The 22500-nt window shown below is 34.3% G+C and overlaps 1 protein-coding gene across 1 annotated transcript in view; it reads left to right on the top strand.

Moving 5' to 3' along the window:
• Nucleotides 1-22500, top strand: part of LOC135220664 (glutamate receptor 1-like) — a gene marked incomplete in the record, with an annotated part of 281584 nt that overhangs the window by 80845 nt on the left and 178239 nt on the right. The window contains 1 exon segment of the mRNA XM_064258033.1: nucleotides 8713-8865. Within this exon segment, the coding sequence (XP_064114103.1) occupies nucleotides 8713-8865 (153 nt within the window).

Genomic DNA, 22500 nt, shown 5'->3' with positions numbered 1-22500 from the left:
GTCACCACTCGTGTGAGCTTGGGAATTCTCTAAAGTCATATTTTATCCGAGTTTTGTCATTAACAGGTTCTAACTGACCCCCCGACAAGTCTATATGATATAAAAAGAAAATAAAGTCTTGCTTTAACACACGAAGCTGTAATGAACTAACATACCCAATCTCATAGTCGGCTACTAAAGACTGAAATTCCTCACTAAAATAAATATGGTCTTTATCTACTGACCCCTTTTTAACTTACTGGGAGAACTTCTATCTCTAACTGACCACTTATTATTAATCCCATACTGACAAGTATACTATCAAAACCCCATACTGTTTATACGGCAAAATCTGTGTAGTGTTTATACAACTAACCTCTATCAAATATAATGTTGAATATCCCTTCTATCTCACTTACCTCAAGAAAAATTCTACTTCCTCTCTATAATAGAAATCCTATGTAAAGGTACCACAAAAACCACTTAATCCCGATTACAGGTCTCCCTTGTAAAAAAAATAATAATAATTCAACTCTTTTATCCCATTACCAAATGTAGTTTGTATTACCCACATAAATTACTGCCGCAACATATCAGTATCATTCCCCAAATGACCCGTTAAAATTCTTCACCATGGAATATCATCATGGGATTCCTGCAAGCAATGCAAACCTCTGAGTAATCAGCCCTGAGAGAAAATATCAACAACTGGTCTCATCCTAGACACCACAGCATTGTCAACACCAAACCACCTGTTTATTCAACATGTCCTCAAATCATACCATTGACTTGTCTAGTCAAACTCAAAAACTCCGAAATCACCAGTCCTCAAATTGGCCCCAAATCCTCTTTTAATCTTCGCTGGGAATCCTCGACAAATCTTCATTGATGCCACAGCACCACATTAAACCTCAAAATTATCCTCAGAACACTCTCATTGTTACCATGCGGGTACCCAAAATTGTCCACCCCTATTATATAACCACCAACATAAAATATACCACCACAGGCTAAATCCTAAGCCATTTAACACTGCCAAATATACCCAAAGTAAACCATTTGTGATACCCCTATATGTATATAACACCCAAGATATCGCCTCGTCAGGATATACACTACAATCCCCGAATTATTAAACACAGACCGTCAAATATCCACTCATGAATATAACCTCATAGAATACATCACCTTACCGGGGAAAATGTAAAACCACAATGCACCAATACCACCCCTAAGCCATTATACCACAAAGAACCACAGTCACCACCCCATTGGCTCATAAAACCACAAATCACCACCGAAATCATAGCCACCAAAATTCGTCACCAAAATAACCACCAAAAATCGTCTCGAAAAAAAAATGAACACCACCAGGAATAACCAAATCACCAAAAATCATCACCAGGTATCACCAAATCACTAAAAATCGCCACCAGGTATCACCACCAAAATTTTTCACCCCATTTTTCCATTAATAAAACAATTACCCCTGGGGGGTTTTTACGCCAAATCGCTGCAGTTGCGCATAATAAGAAAATAGTAAAAGAATGAAAGCAAAAAAAAAAAAAAAAAATTTACATAAGACTGATTAGTCACATTTCTTCATCAATTTGCAAAATCTAGAAAGAAAAAAAAGGCAACTGCGCAGTGTCACCGTTTTAACATTTTCCCGTCTTTTTCATCTTTGATATATGTCAATTTTGACCGACCTGTCTTTTCATCTAAGACTACAGATCTGTTTCATTTCTTTTCTTCAATAACTCTAAAAGGACCCTCAAACTTTGGACCTAACTTGTAATTTAGTTCATTTCTCACATTGATTTTTAGGAATACATTATCTTCAATAGTAATTTTAACATCTAATTATTTCTCGTTGCTTCTTTCCACCATTTCTCGGGTCTTAGCCTCGAGATTACGGCTGAGATAAGCATGTCTCTCCTTTGCTGTGGAAATTAATGCCTCAATTGTATCTTCTCCATGATGAGGTACAGGTAGCAAATCAAATGTACCTTGCGCTTGGCAACCAAACAATGCTTCAAATGGAGACATTTTAATGGAATCACTGACCATAGTATTAATCTTATGTCTAACTACATCTACGTATATATCTATCTCAGTTTCTATCATTTCCTCCTATAGTCTTCCTGAGAGCTTCGAGCACTTTCCTGTTTGCTCGTTCACATAATCCATTAGCTTCATGTCTGTATGGAATGATTGTTACTTTATGTATCCCCATGACTTCTGCTAAACACTCTAAGGTCCTATTTACAAATTCTCTACCATTGTCGGCCAACAAAACCTCAGGTGAGCCAATCTGCAGATGGCCCTATTGAAAAATGCTATAGTTACTGCTTCGGCCGTTTTATGCTTAATTAAGTGGAAAAATTTCTCTGTCCTCATTAGCTCATCTATTATTACTAACAAGTACTTATTGGCATATGTTGATTCACAAAAATTTCCTAAAATATCCATATATATTCTCTGAAAAGGTCTACTTGGAATCGGATATGACCCTAATTTGCAAGAAGTTATCCTTGCGGGTTTGCAAGCATTGCACACTGTACATGTTTTCACAAAATTTTCCACATCTGTCCTCATATTTTTCCAGATATACTTATTACGCATCTCATTATACGTTTTTTCTACTTCCAAATGTGGACTACCAATCCTGCAATGTACTATATTTAAAACTACTGGAATTAGGACTTTCGGAATCACGATCTGTGTTGTGTCTCCTTTACTTTCACTAGTCCTTAATTTATATTCAATCATCCTGACCAACAGATTACCTTCTAATTCTAAACCTGAAAAAAGTAACTTAAAACCTTTCCTGACTGATTCCCCTCTGAGGAACGCTTTTGATTCCGGCAAAATTTCATCCTCGTCTTACCTTTGCTCTATGAGACTTATATCCCATTATATAGAATCACTAGTAACTACCCTAACTTGAAAACTTTACGTATCATAAAAACTTCTACTAAGGGCACCTGCGACTATATTTATCTTGGCTTCTATATATTTGAGCTTTGCATCAAAGTCCCTGATAGTTAAGAACCATCAAGCTCTTTTGAGTGAGAGATCGGGTTTATTAAAAAGATCCAATAATGGCTTGTGGTCTTTAAGAACTACTTTATTCCCCATTAGTAACATTTTAAAATGAACTAAACTTGATACTATTGCAAAGGCTTCTTTATCTACGGTAGCCATTAGTCTTTCATTGCTGCCCTTTGTCCTAAATTTCCTACTATAGAAGACTATGGGATGGAGCCTCCCATCAAATTTTTGCATAAGGCAAGCACCTATACCCTATTGACTGGCATCAGTCACTAATGTGAACGGTTCGCCGATATATGGATATTTCAGAACTGGGGGATTCATTAATGCATCCTTAACTCTCTGAAAAGCTACTTGTTGCGGTTCTCCCCAATAAAATTGAATGTCTTCCTGCAACACATCTGTTAAAGGAGCTACTATGTTGAAAAACCCTTTCACGAAACGGCGGATGAACGACACCATCCCCAGGAATGACTTTATTTGTTTCTTTGTCCTCGGGACAGGATAATCTGCAATTGCTTTGACTTTATCGTCATTTACTCTAACTCCCTCTTTATATATGACATGACCTAAAAATGTAATTTGCTTCTTCATGAAGGAACACTTAGCTAGCTTAATTTTCAATCCTGCTAACCTAAGTGTCCTAAGTACTTCCTTAAGCACTTTTATGTGATGCTTGATTGAGCCTCTTGCAATCAATATATCATCCATATACACAAAAGACATTTTTACTCAATAGCCCATGCAAAGCTGTGTTTACTAACCTCGTAAAAGTCGTAGGACTACCTGACAAACCAAAAGGCATCTGCATAAATTCAAAATGTCCCATGGGCACTGAAAAAGCAGTATATTCCTTGCTATTTTCGCTAAGAGGGACCTGAAAAAAAAAACCTGCGCTAAATCAATTGAACTAGAAATATTATGTCCCTCAGTTTCTACAAAAAGGTTGGTATGCACACGACTGGATAACAGTCAGGAATTGTTTTCTCGTTCAAACGTCTAAAATCGACGCATACTCAAACAGAGCTGTCCTTCTTAGGCACCGGCAACAGAGGAAAGTTGTATGGAGATGCACTAAGTCTAATAATTTCTTCCTCTTCCCATTTACTGACCTCTTTCTCTACCTGTTCTCTGATTTTGAAAGGTATGTGGTATGCAGGAATAAAAATGGGTTTTATACCTTCCTCTAGATTCACCTTATGTTCTAACACATTAGTCAGTCCTAACTTGTCCCCTTGTAAGCCTACTGTATCCCCAAATTCCACCAAAAGTTTGCCTACTGCTTCTATATGCTCTTTGTAGTCTGTGTTAGCTAAATGTTCCCTAAAGATTTTCTTCCTTGATTGCATTTCTGCCTCTGAAAACTCAGTTTTCCCCTCTACAATAGCCACTGATCTTGGGCGTCTACCACCCATACCACCATTGTTAAAGCTGCCAAAATTGTCGCCACTATGGTCCTCACTATCCCCTTTATCATCACCAACCTCACTGCTATTATTCTCCATATCACCAGTGTGGGCTCCAATATCACCACCCCCCATATCATTAGTGTCATTACCATTATCACCGTTATCCATATTAACCTCGGTATCCTTAGTTCCGCCTGTATCCACATATGGGATAAAAACACCTGGTATCCCAGCCGTTATGCCACTAACACCTATATGGACCGATATCCTGTGTCTCCTTCATGCAGGATGGCCAAGCAAAAGTCTGTTGCACAACACAACCCCTTTTATAACTAAAAATGGTTCTATTAACATTTTATCACCAAGAGTAAACTGTATTCTTATAAAACCTAGGGTATTTTATCTATGGGCTTGCACATCACACTGTCTCCGTTGAGGATTTCAAAGGGTATTGGGAGAATATGGACTGATACAGATCATGGTCCATTAAATTCACTGAAGATCCTGTATCAATAAAAATTGGGACCTTCACATCCTCCACAGTTCCATTAACTATTGGCCTGGGCTCTGGGGCGTCCCCCACGAGACCATAATGGCACGTACAAATCATCTATACCCTTTTTGTTGATCAGTCTTCCAAACATTTCGCCGATCTCTCTGCCCCTTTGAGTAGCTCGCCTGGGAAGTTCTCATATTATAACTCCTGAATTTCTGAGGTGTAGGTCTCGCATCTTTTCGTTTCTGAGACGGACAGGGCTGCCAAAAGTGATCTGCACTTTTGCATGTCCCACAATATTTGACTGCATACTTTCTTTGTGTGCCCTGGTTTATTACAATTGTAGCAATGCAACTGCTGTTGCCCTTGATCCATCGATCCTCTCTTATATCCCACTTTTACACACAAACGGGGAGAAGGAAAATATGAGTCTCTTTGCATCATATTTGTTGAACCGGTCCCATTAAAAAATGTACTTTCCACTGTGGGACATTTGGACATGTTTCTGAATTTGGGAATAAATCAGTTCCTCATCTGATGTATGTTCAATCTTTTCATCAAAACTATCTATAATGGAGTCTGGGACGTCGTGTAGAAGCTGAGAAAAATGTATTAATTTCTGTAAGTTGTTGAGTGAGATGTTATTCCCGTTAATCCATGTGGACTTTTTCAATTTCTGTATCCATCCTCCTGCCGAGTCAAAAAGTTTTGAGCTATGGTCAATAAGGCATGTTGTCCCTTTTCTAATCTTGTACAATCCTCTTAAATCTCTCACCATATCTCCATGTTCCTTTGTTCTATATGATGCCCTTAGAAATGCTTGTAACTCAGTCCATGACCGGCATTTTGTGTATTGGAAACTACGGCATCTAAATGAAAAATCCCCTTTATTGAAATCTAACAAGGTTTTTGCCTCTGTGAACGCCTCTGCATCATTTTTAATTCCCTTGGCATTTAAGTAGTTATTCACTCCCACAATAAAGATTTGCACTGGATGGGACAGAACGCTATCAACAATGCCTCGAAAATGGCTGACTCCTTCATTTATGTTAGTTATCTTATGCACCAAAGTTTGACTGTTACCTGTTTCGGCCATTTTGTCTTCTTTAGAGGGACTCTTATAGTTCAGGATTCGTCACGACCTCAGTAACATCAATATATTTATCCCCACACAAACCACCAACACAAAAGTAATAATGTATCATTCACCAATAAGAGAAAATTGCATGCACTAATTCCCAACACCACATATTTCCCCGGTAAATATTCCTCAACTCTACGGTAGGAGATCTACTCTTTCACTTTTGAGGCCAAGATTATCAGCTGTTCGCAACTGTTACAAGGTCAAGAGCTGGTCTACAGAGAACGGGAAGAGGTGAGTGAGAAAGAAAACGTAATGCCACCCTCCCTTCTGAGAAAATTTGCTGAGCTTAGTGCAGGCCCGTTCTCTCATCACCGATCACATAAAAAAAATTAAATATGTTGTGCTACTCTTCCCAATGCATTGCACTTACAACAAACCCCTAATGTCCATTGAATCATGCATGGACACCAAAATGAAATACATTTGTGAGCAAATTGTCAACACCAACAGAAAAGAAAAGACCTAGTAATAACAAAAATAAATGTTAACAATTATACATCCTCATAAGCTTCGGCATGTGACCACGAAGTTATCTGCTCTCACCTTAGAGCGTAATATTTAGTTACACTTGCAACCTCACGTAATTAATTGACACCTGAATTCCGCTGACTACAACCTAAACCCCCTTTTGTCTGCAATAGGGAGTCAGTTGCTAAATGTACATAATTATAACCACTTTTCTCTAACATCTACCTTATCTATATAACCCTAGTCTCTCCAGAAACGTAATCTATAGGCATGAATGCCTTTTACCGCTGCCGCCACTCTTACAAGGGTCAAAATGACGCCTGTCTAAATAATAGGAGAGAATTCCTAACTGGGAAACAAACCTACCTCCAATGGTTTCATCTCTGTAGCTAGCTGAAAATTAATCATTAAGTCTTAGATGCATTCAAACTCCCGCTATTACAAAAATATAATCTTTATTTCCCAAAATAGCTAACATGAAAATGGAATAAAATGAATTAAAGAAAATCCCAAAGTACTCTTCCGCGAAATCATATTAGATAAGTACCCCCCCTTATCTACTTCTGTCCAACTATTCAGTAGTCCTTATCAATAACTGTCAACACACGTCTAGAGAATCCACTTTTAAATGGTGACTTTGAATCCATCTGAAAATGAGAAAATAATTATCAAACAATGAAATGTTAAAGTTCATCAATAATATTGAGTGTCGCACCACACTTCCCTTCTCTAGAAGTTGAACTCAATGTCACTACATAAAATATATAACTTTTCAAAGTCTTTTTCACTTTACTTTACGACGGATCTCCAAGCGCCTTCCTCTATGGCGAGTTTCCACACTTAGTGAATATCAGATAATGTCCCCCTTAATTGCCTCACTAGGGGTTTTTTATTCCATCTATTTTGTCTTACAAACGTACGTATGTACGCTGACCAACAGACGTATGGATACACGCATGCTACTGAACACACGAATGCTCGCACGCTAGTTTATTCTGTGCATTTTCATTGCCCATGTACATGTTTTATCTAGCGCACGTATCTATAACCTGAAGTGACCTTTCCTTGCCAGTTTACTTCATCTCTCTGCAATTTAGTCATCATTGGCATGTTTTTGACTTGTGTCTCATATCATCATCTTGAGGAATTCACTGTTTTGCAACTGTCTCTAAACACCAAGCGCTATGGTTATCACCCCATTTATTTTAATATATATCCAATGATACATCTGTCCAGTGTCTTAATATCTTAATATGCTAATATATATATATATATATATATATATATATATATATATATATATATATATATATATATATATATATATACACACACACACACACACATATATATAAATATATATATATATATATATATATATATATATATATATATATATATATATATATATATATATATATATATATATGAAGAGGGACTCGAGATTGCTAGGGATAGGATTTTGAAATCATTGTACAGAATTATGTTTACATTTTAATGAGTGATTGCGTATTGCAGAGAATTCCTTCTTGAATGAAGCTATTCCTGACCTGTGACTGACACCTCGATGGCAATCGATGCGAAGCTTCAATAGTCGACTGTAAAATTACACATGTTCCAAAATTACATTTGGTATTCGATTTTTGCCCAGAAGCGTATGTTTGTTGGCCTCATGCATACTTTCAAAGAAAGCTCTCTCATACGCCAGTATTGATGACATTTTAAATCACGTTTATACGTGAAAATGGTCGGTATTGTTATACACTTATAACACATCTAAGATGGTAGTTCATACCATCTGAGGCGGGAAACTTACTCTCGTATGTAATAATCTGTTAAAATTCTATGAACAAACATATATGCACTATGTACTGATAGAAATTGAAATAAAATCATATAAACTGCCTTACGGCTTACCTAAATAATGAATATGTAGGAAAAAAACTAACTTTCCAGAAACTTAGGAAGCATACATTATAGTCTAACATAGAAACATCTCGTCTCTCTTTATAGACAAAAGTAAACTGATCGATAACAATCGGTGACTGTTACAGCAGTAGGCATAATATAATATACATTTGATTTTATGTTTATGAAAAACGTTATTACTAAGAGACAGGTAGTACGTCCCACACTTCACAATCGTATTTGTGTCCTTGCAGGAGCAATCTTCGATAAGGATTCTCGGGAGATTCAGGGAGCTTTCCTCTACGCACTGAACGAGCACAACCAAAACGTTTCCGGGAGACACTTCCATCTGCACGCTTATGTGGACATTATCAGCACAGCAGATGCCTTCAAGATCTCCAGGCTTGGTAATTATTATGTCTGGGGCAGAATTTGTGTTTTCTTCTGATTCTTTGTTTTATGTTTATCTGTCTTTGTAAAGAGGATGATAGTCACAACAACTACAACAGTAATGATGATGGTAAAGGCTGACGAAAACGAAAAAGCTCCACAAGAATTTCGTTGCTAGTAATGGGAATTATGTCTTTATGTAATATTGTACTACCGAAACAGTGGAAAATACATCTAGGGTTTCGTAACAGATTTAGGGAATTTTACAACGACTGCAGTAAAGAATGCCAAAATTGGAGGAAAACTTACGGATATTAGTACTTTGTTTATTGCAATTCAATATTCTGCTGGTCTGTAGTAATCGCCAATGGATATAATACCCCCAAAACACCTATCCTTTTTAAACAAAAGGAAAAGGAGCTCAGCATCAAAAGTAGAGCTATCACATATCACGTTACGTGGGCTATATCATGAGTGATAGAAATTCAAGGGGTATCGACAACACGGGCGACGGTATCTGTCGACTTGGCAATATTCATGATATTCTGTAGTTTCAATCTCTATACTAGAGAAGAAGTCTATTTTCGGAAACCCTTGTTTGAAGTTATTATAGATGCAAATTAGCTTTTCTATTTATTATAATTTTGTATGCATATTTTATTCAGGGCTCGCAATGAACAGAAAATTGATTTAATTTTAATAGTATGTGAAATAAAAGTTGTTCGGTATTCTAAACTTAGCATAAATTCAGGTAAGAAAAATTCAATTTTTGCTGAAGAATATCCTTCAAAACAGGATATGCTTCAGACAAAAGTTATTTTTACTCCTCATGTTTTCTTTTGTCAATTTCTTTCAAACATTTTATTTATGCTACGCGTCTATTAACGGTATGCTGGAAGTTCAGCGAAAAAATAATTCATCAGTGTTCGAATGTGTAAAAAAAAATTATATTACCAACCTTTTCACTCATGGCGCAACATTGTGTTATCAGTCTAGCAAGCACATCGTTGCCATATTGAATGTAGAGATTGACTTTAGGCACAGATCTGATGGCTATGTTGACAATGATATTCATTTCAACATTTCGTACTATGTTAAGAGTAGAAATTTACCTAGGCCTGAGCGGCGACTTTTATTTTGTAGGCTGTAAATTAAACGTTCGTTGTGTCTAGTCTGTAAAAAACTGAATAATTTACAAACGGTTATTGTTACTCTAATTCTTTTGTCGTAAGTAAACTTAATAATATGTATTTGACTGTTTAAACAATAGACCATCAAAGGTGGATCGTCAAGTAGAAAATTATTCGTTCGAAAAAAAAGACGGGTAAAAATGTAGAAATCTTTCTTCCCATCAGACATGGGTATAATTATATAAAGTGAGTATTATTGATTTTGATCATAGTCTAGAATATTTTTTTTTATTAATGGTTTTTCCTTTTTCTGATTACGATTTGATTATAATTACTGTAGTTTTGGTATTTTTGGTTATCGTTAGATCATGATTATAATCACATTTTGCTGTGATTGTTTATAAAAAAGTAATGATTAACAATGATGAAGTACAATGCCTAAGTAGGTAGCAAACTAAGTCTATTAGGTACAGTGTTCCATATTTGAGCACACTAATATAACCATTTAAATAACCTAGTAACTAATGGTATTGAAAACATACATTATGTGTAAGAGGTTTCATTTGTTTTTGCTATACAGTACGTAGGACATCATTACTACTTCTATGAATTAATTTCAATGATCACAGACATAATGAAAACAAAGAATTCCTCATTGCAAAATGCAGAACTTGTTGTACACTTGATTTTTGACAGACTAGATATCTTCTCTTCTAATGCCTAATTTGCTACGTGTTGGTTACACTTGCTTGCACTCCCACACCAGCTTGGCGGCAAACATTTTACCAGGGCTGCATTTCAAGTCTGCTGAAGCATGTATAGGCTCTGAGAGCATTTGACTGATATATCATTGTAAAAACATGAGATGGTGCTAATCTTTCAAAACATACTTGGACTTGAAAGTGAATTGCTTCATGGAAATGACAAAGAAATAATCACAATAATCAAATTTTAATAACTGATTATTGCCAAGGAAAATATGATTATGATTTCTTTATGACTATCGCTGCAGAGTTATTTTTTATCATGATTACGTAATCAGAGCCATGGATATATAATCATGCCCATGCCTGCCTCCAATAAACTACTGCCAGACAATAACCAAATTGCACAAAGAGCAGGGTGATATTGCTACATCCGATTTGTGTTTATGGGGTTCACAATTTGCAACACCCTGGAGAGTAATAATGCCTTTACTCAAGAAGATATGTCTACAAACTATTCTGCAATTCTATCAGTTTAGATTTATATTAGTCTACGGACCCTGATACTGTCTTCCTTGTCGTTCCCCGCATAGGCTGCTGAAGTGGCATTTGTCACTTAATACCATGCTGAGGGTTATTTATCATAACTGAATCTCCTGAGTACGATGGCAGCATGTTATGCGATCTCGACTTTGGACAATGAGAAACGAGGGAACAACCATTATACTGGCGAGAAATTCGCTACTGTTTACTCTCTTGCCAGACGTATTGGAGGTTAGATATTCAAATCAGTTGGACGAAGAGGATCATAGTAAAATTTGTTGAGAGCTACTTTTTATCTTTGATATGTGCATGAATATAAAATGTTTATTAACGGAAATCTTTAGACAGGAAAGTCATGGAAAACACAGCCATCATACCCAGTAGAGGAGGAATATTTTATTGTGCATAACATGGCGTAAACTAAGCAATAGATGGATTGACTGCACAAAAAAGAAAAGCGTAAATAAAGTAGAGCGAAAACTGAGAAACAAATTAATAAAAGTATTAAGGAAACTGTAGAAAAATGCTAATATTAACACAATAATCATACAGAAGCGTAAAATATAAAAATTAAATGTAGGGGAAAGAAACAATTTGCAGTTAACGTATATTATTTGTATTATGAATGGCTTCGGGAATAGAGGTGAAATAACACAATGGACCATTGGAGAGCCTGACTTCACCTTTTTATAAACAAGGTTTTAGAAATAAGATCTTTTTTCAATGAGAAAAAAATACTACTCTAAAATTCTGGTCGGTAGAAAGATGTTCCTAGAATAAATAGCCGTCTATTAGAGTTGAAAAGGACGGCCTTGAAAACGGAAATTCCATTCTGGAAGAAGGCAGGCCTCTTTTGGTCCAAAAGTCGTCGTTTAAGCCGACGAGGCTTAGACCATATCTATTGAGGAGCACATTGTGGATTTAAACCGAGGCACGTGGAATGATTATGATTAACAAAATGAGTGGTTATATTTTACAGATGAGCAGATTGCAGACTAATACTTTACGAATATAAATTTTAAACTGGCTTGGGGAAAATAGTTTCACCATTTATCGTGACGCAAAAGAAATTGCTACTATAACCAAAGACCGTTAGAACAAAATTGTTCTTTTTAAAAGTAAGGTAAAATGTTGGGGAATGAAAGGTACCAGTGATAAGACTTTGAGGGACTGTCAAAAGACTGGATCGAGAGAGAACCCTATTTTTCTTTAATTTATAGATGAGAGTGACTGGTTTGGTGTTTTACACACACATACACACACACACACACTCACACATATATATACATATACATAAAGATATATAAATATGTGTGTGCGTATATACGTATATATACAATGGTCCCGAGGATGGAAATGTTGTACATGAAAAATTAAATGGCGTCAGTACAAAACTTCCCATTTGCACTGTTAAGTTATAAGTCATCTTGGAGTAAACTAGTTTATGGGGAAGCAATGTAGAGTAATAGATGAAAATAATAACAAATTTATACATCTTGATAAAACGTTAATAAAAATGGAACAGTAATATAAAAAATGTAACAGAATGATTAGATGTGAACAATTATATTTAGTTTTACATTTAAATCTTTCAGTATAAAACCATTTTAGTAATACATTCGTTTCAAAACACCCATCGGTTAAAATTACATTTTCAAACAAGGTAACATGTTAACCATTAATTGATAATATATCAGTTAAATCCATTCTTGTTGAATGCCAATCTCGTGTGTGCATGTATGTATGTATGTATGTATGTGTATAATATTATATGCTGCTACTTTAATAATGCAGATATCTTCTCTTTAACTGTATAAAATGTTAGAAAAGAGTTTTGTAACATCGTCAGATTCCTTATTTGGCTTAGAATTGTAGGATGTCTAAAAATGTATGTTCAGATTTCGCATAACATAAATTTTTAAAAGTCAATATAACGTAGAATGTAAAAAGAGAGAGAGATTAACTTTGTCCGTTCCAAGATAGAATTGTTTCCATAACCTATCATCACCTCAGATTTAGAGATCTCGAGATCTCCATTGTGTTTTTGGATACATGTCAATCTTAATCAAACTTACTCGCTCGACTTCTGTCTCGATCAAATATGTGTCTTCATTGAGCATACTACGTACATGACTTGACTGGTTTCAGACGCGTACTTCTTTGTCGATAACCACGTGCAGATATCACGATTTTTCTGTAAAGTTACATCATATTAAAAGCTTCTAGAAAGGATTGCATCATCTTCCACATGCCCAAAATGTTTTGTGTGATATCCAGTGTTCAGCTTTTGTGGGAAGAGAAAGATTCATTCAGACTTAGAACATCATAGCGTTTAGATCTCCCCTCTCTCTCTCCCGCATCACTTTTGATTTCATATTAACGTAACGTGAATTGGTCACTTGTAACTTTTAAATTTCAGATTTTATATTTCTTAGAATTATTTAGTATTATTTAGTGCTTTTTGTGAAATATGAACAAACATTGTACAAGTGTGCAATGGTGCCTATCTTTTTTAAAATATTGTGGATTGTGTGGTGAAATTGTGAAACAAGCTGCAACAGAAAGAAAATTGGTACCAAGGTAAGGTGGTAATTTAAGTTTATTAGTTGCAACTAATAGTTACAATGGTTTGGTGGAACTTTAAATTTTTACACATTGCAAATTTTTGTGTTGTGTTAGTTTCATTTGAAGTGATTTTTGTGTGCATTTATCCGTTTTCTTATTGAAGTGTGTGTTTTTATGCTCTGTGTGATTAATACTTTTTGCAATTTTGGTGTCTTCCATGTTTTTCTGTATTTTCAATGGCATTCACAATTTGATTAACTTAGTTGTTTTTATTAATAATCGTTGCACATTTAATTAAATTTAACACTTGTGTATTAATTTCCAATTTTTAATTATTGCCTAACAATGCTGAATTTTGATTGAATTAATTTTCTTGAATTTTGTGATAAATTAATTTTGATTTAATTTCACTTAATTGATTCAAGAATTAATTAAACTTTGCTTTGTTTTCAAGTACCAGTAATTTTCCCTGCCATTGTGGATTTCACTTATAAATTTTTAGTTTGACAATAAATTTTTGTGTTTAAAAATTTTTATAAGTGTTTTCTTTTTCACCAGTATAAGTAAATAATTATATGATGTGCTTAGGTAGAAACATTGAGTGGTAAGTGAGCTGTTTTCCTTCAATTTACTTGAAGTGAGTTAGAACCAGGGAAGTACTTAGACTTCTGAAATCAGGGAAATACTTAGACTTTTCAAGTTGTTGATGGAGTGATGCCCTTTAATTAATTTAATTACATACAAGATTACCTCACATCTGTTTTGATGAACTGTCTGATGTTCTGAAATACTGGTAAGTTGTTTAAGGGATCACTGTAGCCTTTACAGTATTCAGTCGTTTAGTACCTGTGATAAAGGTTAAGGTGTCTGGCTGTTGTGAGGTAACAATTAATGAATAGTAAGTGTAATACCTAGCTACTTGTTCACTTTGTCACATGTATATATATATATATATATGATATATATATATATATATATATATATATAGATATAGATCAGTCGAGAGAGAGAGAGAGAGAGAGAGAGACTCAACCACTCCGAGCTCGGGGTGGTGGTTGAGTCTCTATATACCCTAAGAGATAAACCCTCTCTTTGTAATAATGAACGGTCTGTTGAATTTCTGTTTTTAGACTTTATGTGCTCTCTTTGACAACAAACACTGAGTATTTCTCTATATTTGTATTTTTATCTTAAGATTTAGCTACGGGTTTAGGTTATATCTTGTGATTGTATAATTTTATTTTATTTTCCTTTATAACTTTATTAATTTCAGCGTAATTTATATTACTTCATTGATTTTAAATGTAACATGTATTCCATAATAGATTGCCCGATGACGGAGGAAAGTAAATCTCCGAAACTGGTCGTAGAAAATAAAGATGCTCTTCATTCAAGCCCTGGTTTTAGTATTTATTATTCGTCTCCGATTTCCTCGGAACACTTCTATTGCTAGTATATATATTTATATATATATATATATATATATATATATATATATATATAATATATATATATATATATATATATATATATATATATATATATATATGTATATATATATATATATATATATATATATATGTGTGTGTGTGTGTGTGTGTGTGTGTGTGTGTGTGTGTGTATGTGTGTATGAAGATAAAAGGCCCATAAAACTCTATTTGAACGTTGCAACCATATATTTCGGGCACTTCCATGTGTCCCTGATCAATGGTAGAATGTGGACATAATATGTTACAGGGGTATATATATATATATATATATATATATATATATATATATATATATATATATATATATATATATATATATATATATTTACATACAAAGCATAGTAGATTGTGACATTCATATATTATATATATATATATATATATATATATATATATATATATATATATATATATATATATATACAAAGAGAGGGAGAGAGAGAAAAACGGGCAAAGAGAAAGGCAAAAAATCCTTCCTATCTTTCTCAAGAGCTCAGATTTTCTGTGGTTCAAATATTGACATATCACCGGAGGGCTGGAAGGAGTCCCTCTCTCCTCATCACTAACTGGAGGGATCTTCCTCCATCAACAATCACGCGAAACTATAAGTGAGAATTTTTATATTTTTTATATCGCTCTCAGTTATATATAAAAATCTGATTATTGCGGGAAATCTATTAGCACCTAATTCTATAAGAAGTTATGTACTTACCTGAATAGCCGTACCCTTCCCACCAAGATGACCATTCCCTTCAATAAAAACGTTTAAAGTGATGAGACATTCTATGACGTCTGAGATTCTATCTTTAACTATCTTTCATCGCATATCAACAATGGTTATATGTGTGTATTTTCTCTCGTATTTTTATCTAAGGATTCTAATAAATTAGTATTTAACTTCATATTTTAAAGGATTCCCGTAATTCTATGGGAAAATACTGAAATGTACAAAGAAATTATCAGGAAAATTTATTTTACAAAATTTAGAAAGAATGGCAGTTTATTTGAGGACTCTCCAGATTACATAAACTAATGCACAAACTGCTAATTACCTAGCCCTTACGTTGTCTTTCATTTTTCGCAATTGGATAAGGTGTTCTATCTGCACACGGTGTAGAACCGGAAATGTCACTCTATCAGCTATATGTGGGTGCGGTAGCTCCAGCTCTGCAGATTACTGCCCAGTTTCTGTAATTTCAGAACTATCGAAAGTTTTTGAACGTCTGTTGGCAAAAGGCCTGAATGCCTATGCTGAAAATAATCATGTTACCTAGTTTGCAGTTTGCCTTTTACAATTGTCTGCGTTCTCTCCGGGCTTTTGATTTGATTTGCTTTGGATTTAGTTTTACCTTTCAGTGTCGTACTTATATCCATAGATTCTGTTCATGTTAATGATAAAGCCCTTGTCTTCAGCCTTCAAATGGTGGAAATACTGGGACATCTCTAAGTATTACTATTGAAGTGTAACTGATAGACTATAAAGAGCAGCTCAATACGACAAGGCTCAATCTGTGTCTAGCCTTGTCGTATGAGGTTCAATGATACGTAGTTTCCTAGGAATTCTAGCTCTGCTGTGACGAAGATATGAAATACTCATCCTAATCCTGTAACTCAGCCCTTGGAAATTTAGAGGTTCAAACTTGGTGCAAATGTCTGTCTTTTTTCTTTTTCTTAAGAAGGGAACGTCTGCGCTGTTCAGCTGATTTCTTTTCTATGAAATTTTATAATATTTGTGTTGTGTTTGTTATTTCTCTGTTATAGATAATTCTTTACTTTTTTTGTTTTATCTGTACTGAGCACCTATACGTTCTGGAGCCCTAGGATTTGTAGAATTCTATTTTTTCAAGTAGGATAATAGCTCCGTTTATAATAATAATAATAATAATAATAATAATAATAATAATAATAATAATAATAATAATAATAAAATGGACGAGCACCTTTTGAGCACAGACATTTATTTTCTGACTAGAAAAGGCTTTAAATACGTTATTCGTAAAAAAGAGAGCTAATAAATGTTTAATCAATTACTTCTTCATGACCTATTACCCAATTGAGGAATACACATTACAGTTTTTTCAGCCTTTTAATTTTGGATACTTATCGCCAGCCTCTACAGTACAATAAATTCAAGTACATCCATTGAATTACGTACGTTACTCCTTCAAGTTTCGTTAACCAATGGTAACCTATAAATGGAAAAGGCATACTTAGGAAAAACAACTGAATTTGAAATAGAACATCTCCCATATAGACATCTCTTAATCACAATAGAAATAATCCAGTTGCCAAGTATCATATCTCTCTTCACTAATCCACGAAAAGGTTTCTGTCTTTTGTGGAGAGAGAGAGAGAGAGAGAGAGAGAGAGAGAGAGAGAGAGAGCTCATGGTCACTGCTGTTACTTATCAAATAAGAAAAGACTATAAATGATGTATTATGTTTGGAAATGTAGATTGAGAGGATAACTGAGAATCTATATTTACATGGATAGTTCTCAGCGCCCGAAGTTTTCCGAGGCAGCAATAATGTAATTATGACTTGTATTTCTAAGTAGGATAAATATTATTAAGTATCAAATATCATACTAAAATCTTAATGGTCATGCGGATAAAGTTACTAAAACTAATGTTAAATTCATAGGTTAGAGAGGCGAAAATTAAATATTTATCGGGATTAGGGTTAAAAACAAATGGATGAGGATATCTAACCTAATTATAGTTGATATGTTGATGTTTTTATTGGTGAATAATTCATTAAAGAACAATAAACCTGACTGGCCAAATCTCCAACTAAACATTTGCTCAGGTCAGGGAAAATAGAAAGTTTCGCGTATATGTGATTTTAACGATTGGGGTAAAGGTACAATGATGTCGCTAGAATGATTCTTAATCCACGAAGCTCCTTATATCTTGCATAATTCTTGAATGGAGGATTTTGAAGTTCATTTAAGGAGAAACTGAAAAAACGCGTCAGTTGCAAGAAAATTATAAGGAAGCAAAAAAATATAGTTGACAAGAGGAACATATGCCAGGATTATTTATGCCTTCTAGGTATTTTTTAAAACATTCTTAAATTCTTTTCGAGGCTTTAAAGCCGAGACCTCAGCTCGATCATGGTCAGTAATAAGTAACTTCTAAAGTTTGATAGTACTCTGGAATCAGGCAAATCATTAAAAGCCTTCACAAACTGGACCAGAAAAGCGAACCAACACACGCGTAATGAATGAAAAGTGCGAGTAAAATGAACATCTTACGTGATGTTGCAGGCAACTCTATGTAGATGGTAAGGTCAAAGTACTAAGTTTCTAAAGCCCCGTTAACGAAGGGTCTTACATCTACCCGTAGATCGGCTCCACACTGTTGACATAAATCCTATCCCATTTATAACTGCTGTATAGATATCTAGATATAAAAACCTGAGTCTCAATGCTTCAATAACGAGTGAAAGCGTGCGTAGGAACATCGAATATACGTAGTTGAATAATCTATTGATAACAACAAAGTTAAAAGAGCAATAAGAAAAAGAAATATGAAAACAGATAAAGGACACACGGAGAGAAGAAGCGTTGAAGTGTATTAACTCCTCAATTGATGTTTTCCCTCAATTGGAAGGAAACCCAAAGATAGAAGGGTGAGTTGAAATAGCGGAGTAAGAGAAACTTCTGAAACACGAAGAATATTCATGAAAAGCAAACAACCACGAGAGGAAGAGGAGGAGGAGGAGGAGGAGGAGGGGGAGGAGGAGGAGGCTTTTGAAGCCCGAGCTCTTTTGATATATTACATAGCAGTGGAGCGTTTCTTTACAAGAGAAAAGGGCCCTTGAATTGGATCGCCTTCACTCGGAGGGACCTAATGATGCATAGAAAAGACCCGCAGAGATGCTGTTTCACATTCCCTTTCAGAATCTGCAGCAAAAACTTTGCATCAAGGCGTAACGATTATAAACTGTAATTTTCTTAACCAAGAATAAGCCTGATTTCCCTTCATAATACAGAGTGAATTGAAGTTGTATGCCTTTTTTTCATATGACATTATCTTTTCAGTTTGTAAAATTCAATGCAGATATTTCAGATTTCCTTCATTTCAGCAAAGTTGATCTTTAACATACTCTTTCCACAAAAGCATAATAGTTTTGCATAGCTCATCATCGATTCTTTTTCATTTTCGGTATTGTCATCTTGTTGATCTATTGAGTTATAAATTTGTATAATCCTAAAAGATTTAATAATCAGTTTTACATTATACCTTTGAAAAAAATTGCTTCGTTTATCTAAAGGGAAAGCTCCAACATTAGTAAACTACTGCGTTTGACGTGTTATTCAAATACCCTAAATCTGACCCGCAAACAATATTGTACACTAAAAAAATTCAGAACACACAAGCTTCTTATGGCCATCTCCTTTAAGATCTGGCCTGTCACTCGGTCAGGTCCACCAGCATCATAAGGAGAGCAATGGTGTTACAAATTCTGCCTCGGTGGATGTTAATGTCAATTTCCGAAGGTCACGCTCGTGGATGATTTCCATATCCGCGTCAAAGCACTGACCGTATGGAAATACAGGAGAATGAAAATGTCATCGTTTGCTCTCACCGAATAAGAGCAATTCTCTGGGACGACCCATGTTACTTCTCTATTTTCTTTTGGAATTTCCGGTGTCAACTAAGATATCTAAAACTTATGGTATAGGGAGAATATGAGTTAGATTGGATAACTTCCAAATTTACTGAGCATATAAAGAAATGAGTAAAGTTTTACTCAAGTAGGCGAAGGAGATATTTCTTCCTCGTAGTTTTTCCCGCATGCTCATTGGTACTGATTCAGCTAACATATTTGAAAATTATGCATGTCTATATATATATATATATATATATATATATATATATATATATATATACGTGTGGTATATAATATATATATATATTATATATATAAATATATATATATATATATATATATATATAATATATATATATATATATATATATATATATATATATATATATATCTATATATATAGGATATATATATATATTATATATATACTATATATATATATATATATATATATGTATATATATATATGCATATATATATAATTTATATATATATATATATATATATATATCTATATATATATATGTATAATATATATATATATTAATATATATATCTATATATATATATATATATATATATATATATATATATATATATACAATACATGAATATATGTAGATTGATATAGAGATAGATATGAAGAGATCTAGTCCATTAGAAGGTAAAATGTAAACTTCAATGATGGAACCGGAGTCATGCAAAGATATTATCACATCCTTCGTTAATCGTCATAATAGAATTACCATGTATAGAAAATAGAAATTTGTGAGCGAAGTATTTTTACCCAACCCCCTAAAATAATTGTTTCAAACAAAGTTGGATACGTCTGGAAATAGTTGTTAAAACTCTCACCATAAAACACATACATTCCCATCAGTTGCAATCCATTTGAACAGGGAAATTCTTTCTGTAAGTGCAATCACTGTGTATTACCTTTTATGGCAATTATTGAAAAAGGTTGTCCTTTTACTCGAAATAGGTGCTACAAGAATGTACATTTTTAATCATCAAAACATATAAGGTTGATGCATCGACTCAGTCCTACCTGGAAATTATAAATTTATTCGAATTTACAAATGCATTGATTCAAGTTTGCTTTGCTAGCGAAGCGTATGAAATATAAGTAAGTTGATGAAATGCAAGTATTTATTCAAGTTTGGTTTGCCTACCAAGCAAATGAGAGAACAGATATAATCTGATAAATTTGGTCAACAGGTATTTATTTAAAAAAAAAAACATCGACTAAAGTAATTTACCGTTTAAAAAAAAATATGTTTCAGCGTTCAAAGTATACAATTTAATCTCAACAAATGTAAAATTGACTTTGCATGCATCAGATTATACGCGTAGATTGCTAAATGCGTACGATTTTGGGCATTTTACTGAAGTCCTGAAGGGATATCAGTAAAAAGGCAGGCTCAAATTCAGCAGTAAAAGTCATGAAGCCAAAGAATTTGCAGTGCCGAAAACATCGGTATGCGCGTCCTCACTAGCAGAGTTTACATAATCAAAAGAATACCTATAAAAAAATTTGTGTAAAAATACAGAATTCTACGTATATACATATATATATACACACACACACACACACACACACACACACACACATATATATATATATATATATATATATATAATATATATATATATATATATATATATATATATATATGTGTGTGTGTGTGTGTGTGTGTGTGTGTGTGTGTGGTGTGCATGTATGTATGTATGTATGTATATATATGAAGATAAAAGGCCCAAAAAACACTATTTTAACGTTACATCCTTATATTTCAAGCACTTCCTTTTGTGCTCCTGATCATTGGTCATATATGGACATAGAATTTTTGGCCTCATTATTTAACTCCCGTCTGGCGACTCGCCCGGTGGTCGGATGTTCTTCGACACCTGCTTGAGGAGCAGCATTAGGATTAGTTCGTCGATGTCATCCGATTTCCAGTGTCCTCCTGACAGGTTCATATTGTTGGTTTGATTGATGATAGCAGATTCCAGCATTTTCCTTTTGTACGGACTGCTACTTTTGAAAATCAGCTCCGCCCAACTCCAGTTAATAGTATGGCCTTTACCCTAATAAGTAGGAAAATCCCCGAGTTCTCTGATGCCTATCGTACTGACCCTTGTGCTCTGCTAATCTTTGCGAGATGGTTCTACCGGTTTCCCCAATGTAAGTCTTATTATAATTGCTACACGGTATCTTGTAAACTCCGGCTTCTTCTCCTCTTTTATTTATGTATACGATAATAAGCGAACTCCTGATGGATTTGGGATAATGGCAAATAAAAGGATTATTAGATCTGAGGTGTTCTGTGGCTTTTTGGATGTTTTCATCGTATGTAATTTTTATTTTATTGCTGAAGTCTATTTTGAGTGTGACCTCTATAATATATTGTATTTGCTTTATTTATAGCCTTCTCGATAATGTATGGTTGATAAAACAGTTGCATTAGGTGTTGGTGGATCGTAATGAATTCTTCATCTGCGAACCCATTTGAACATATTGTAAGCCCTCTAAGGAATAGGTTCCGACTATACAAATTTAAAACAGAATGGGAAAAGGACGGGAAATTGCCGTTCATAGACGTA

The sequence above is a fragment of the Macrobrachium nipponense genome, chromosome 2 (assembly GCF_015104395.2).
Source record: "Macrobrachium nipponense isolate FS-2020 chromosome 2, ASM1510439v2, whole genome shotgun sequence".
NCBI classification, from domain to species: Eukaryota; Metazoa; Arthropoda; class Malacostraca; order Decapoda; family Palaemonidae; genus Macrobrachium; species Macrobrachium nipponense.
Note: the sequence above shows the minus strand (reverse complement) of the source record. Positions and strands in the feature narration are given on the sequence as shown.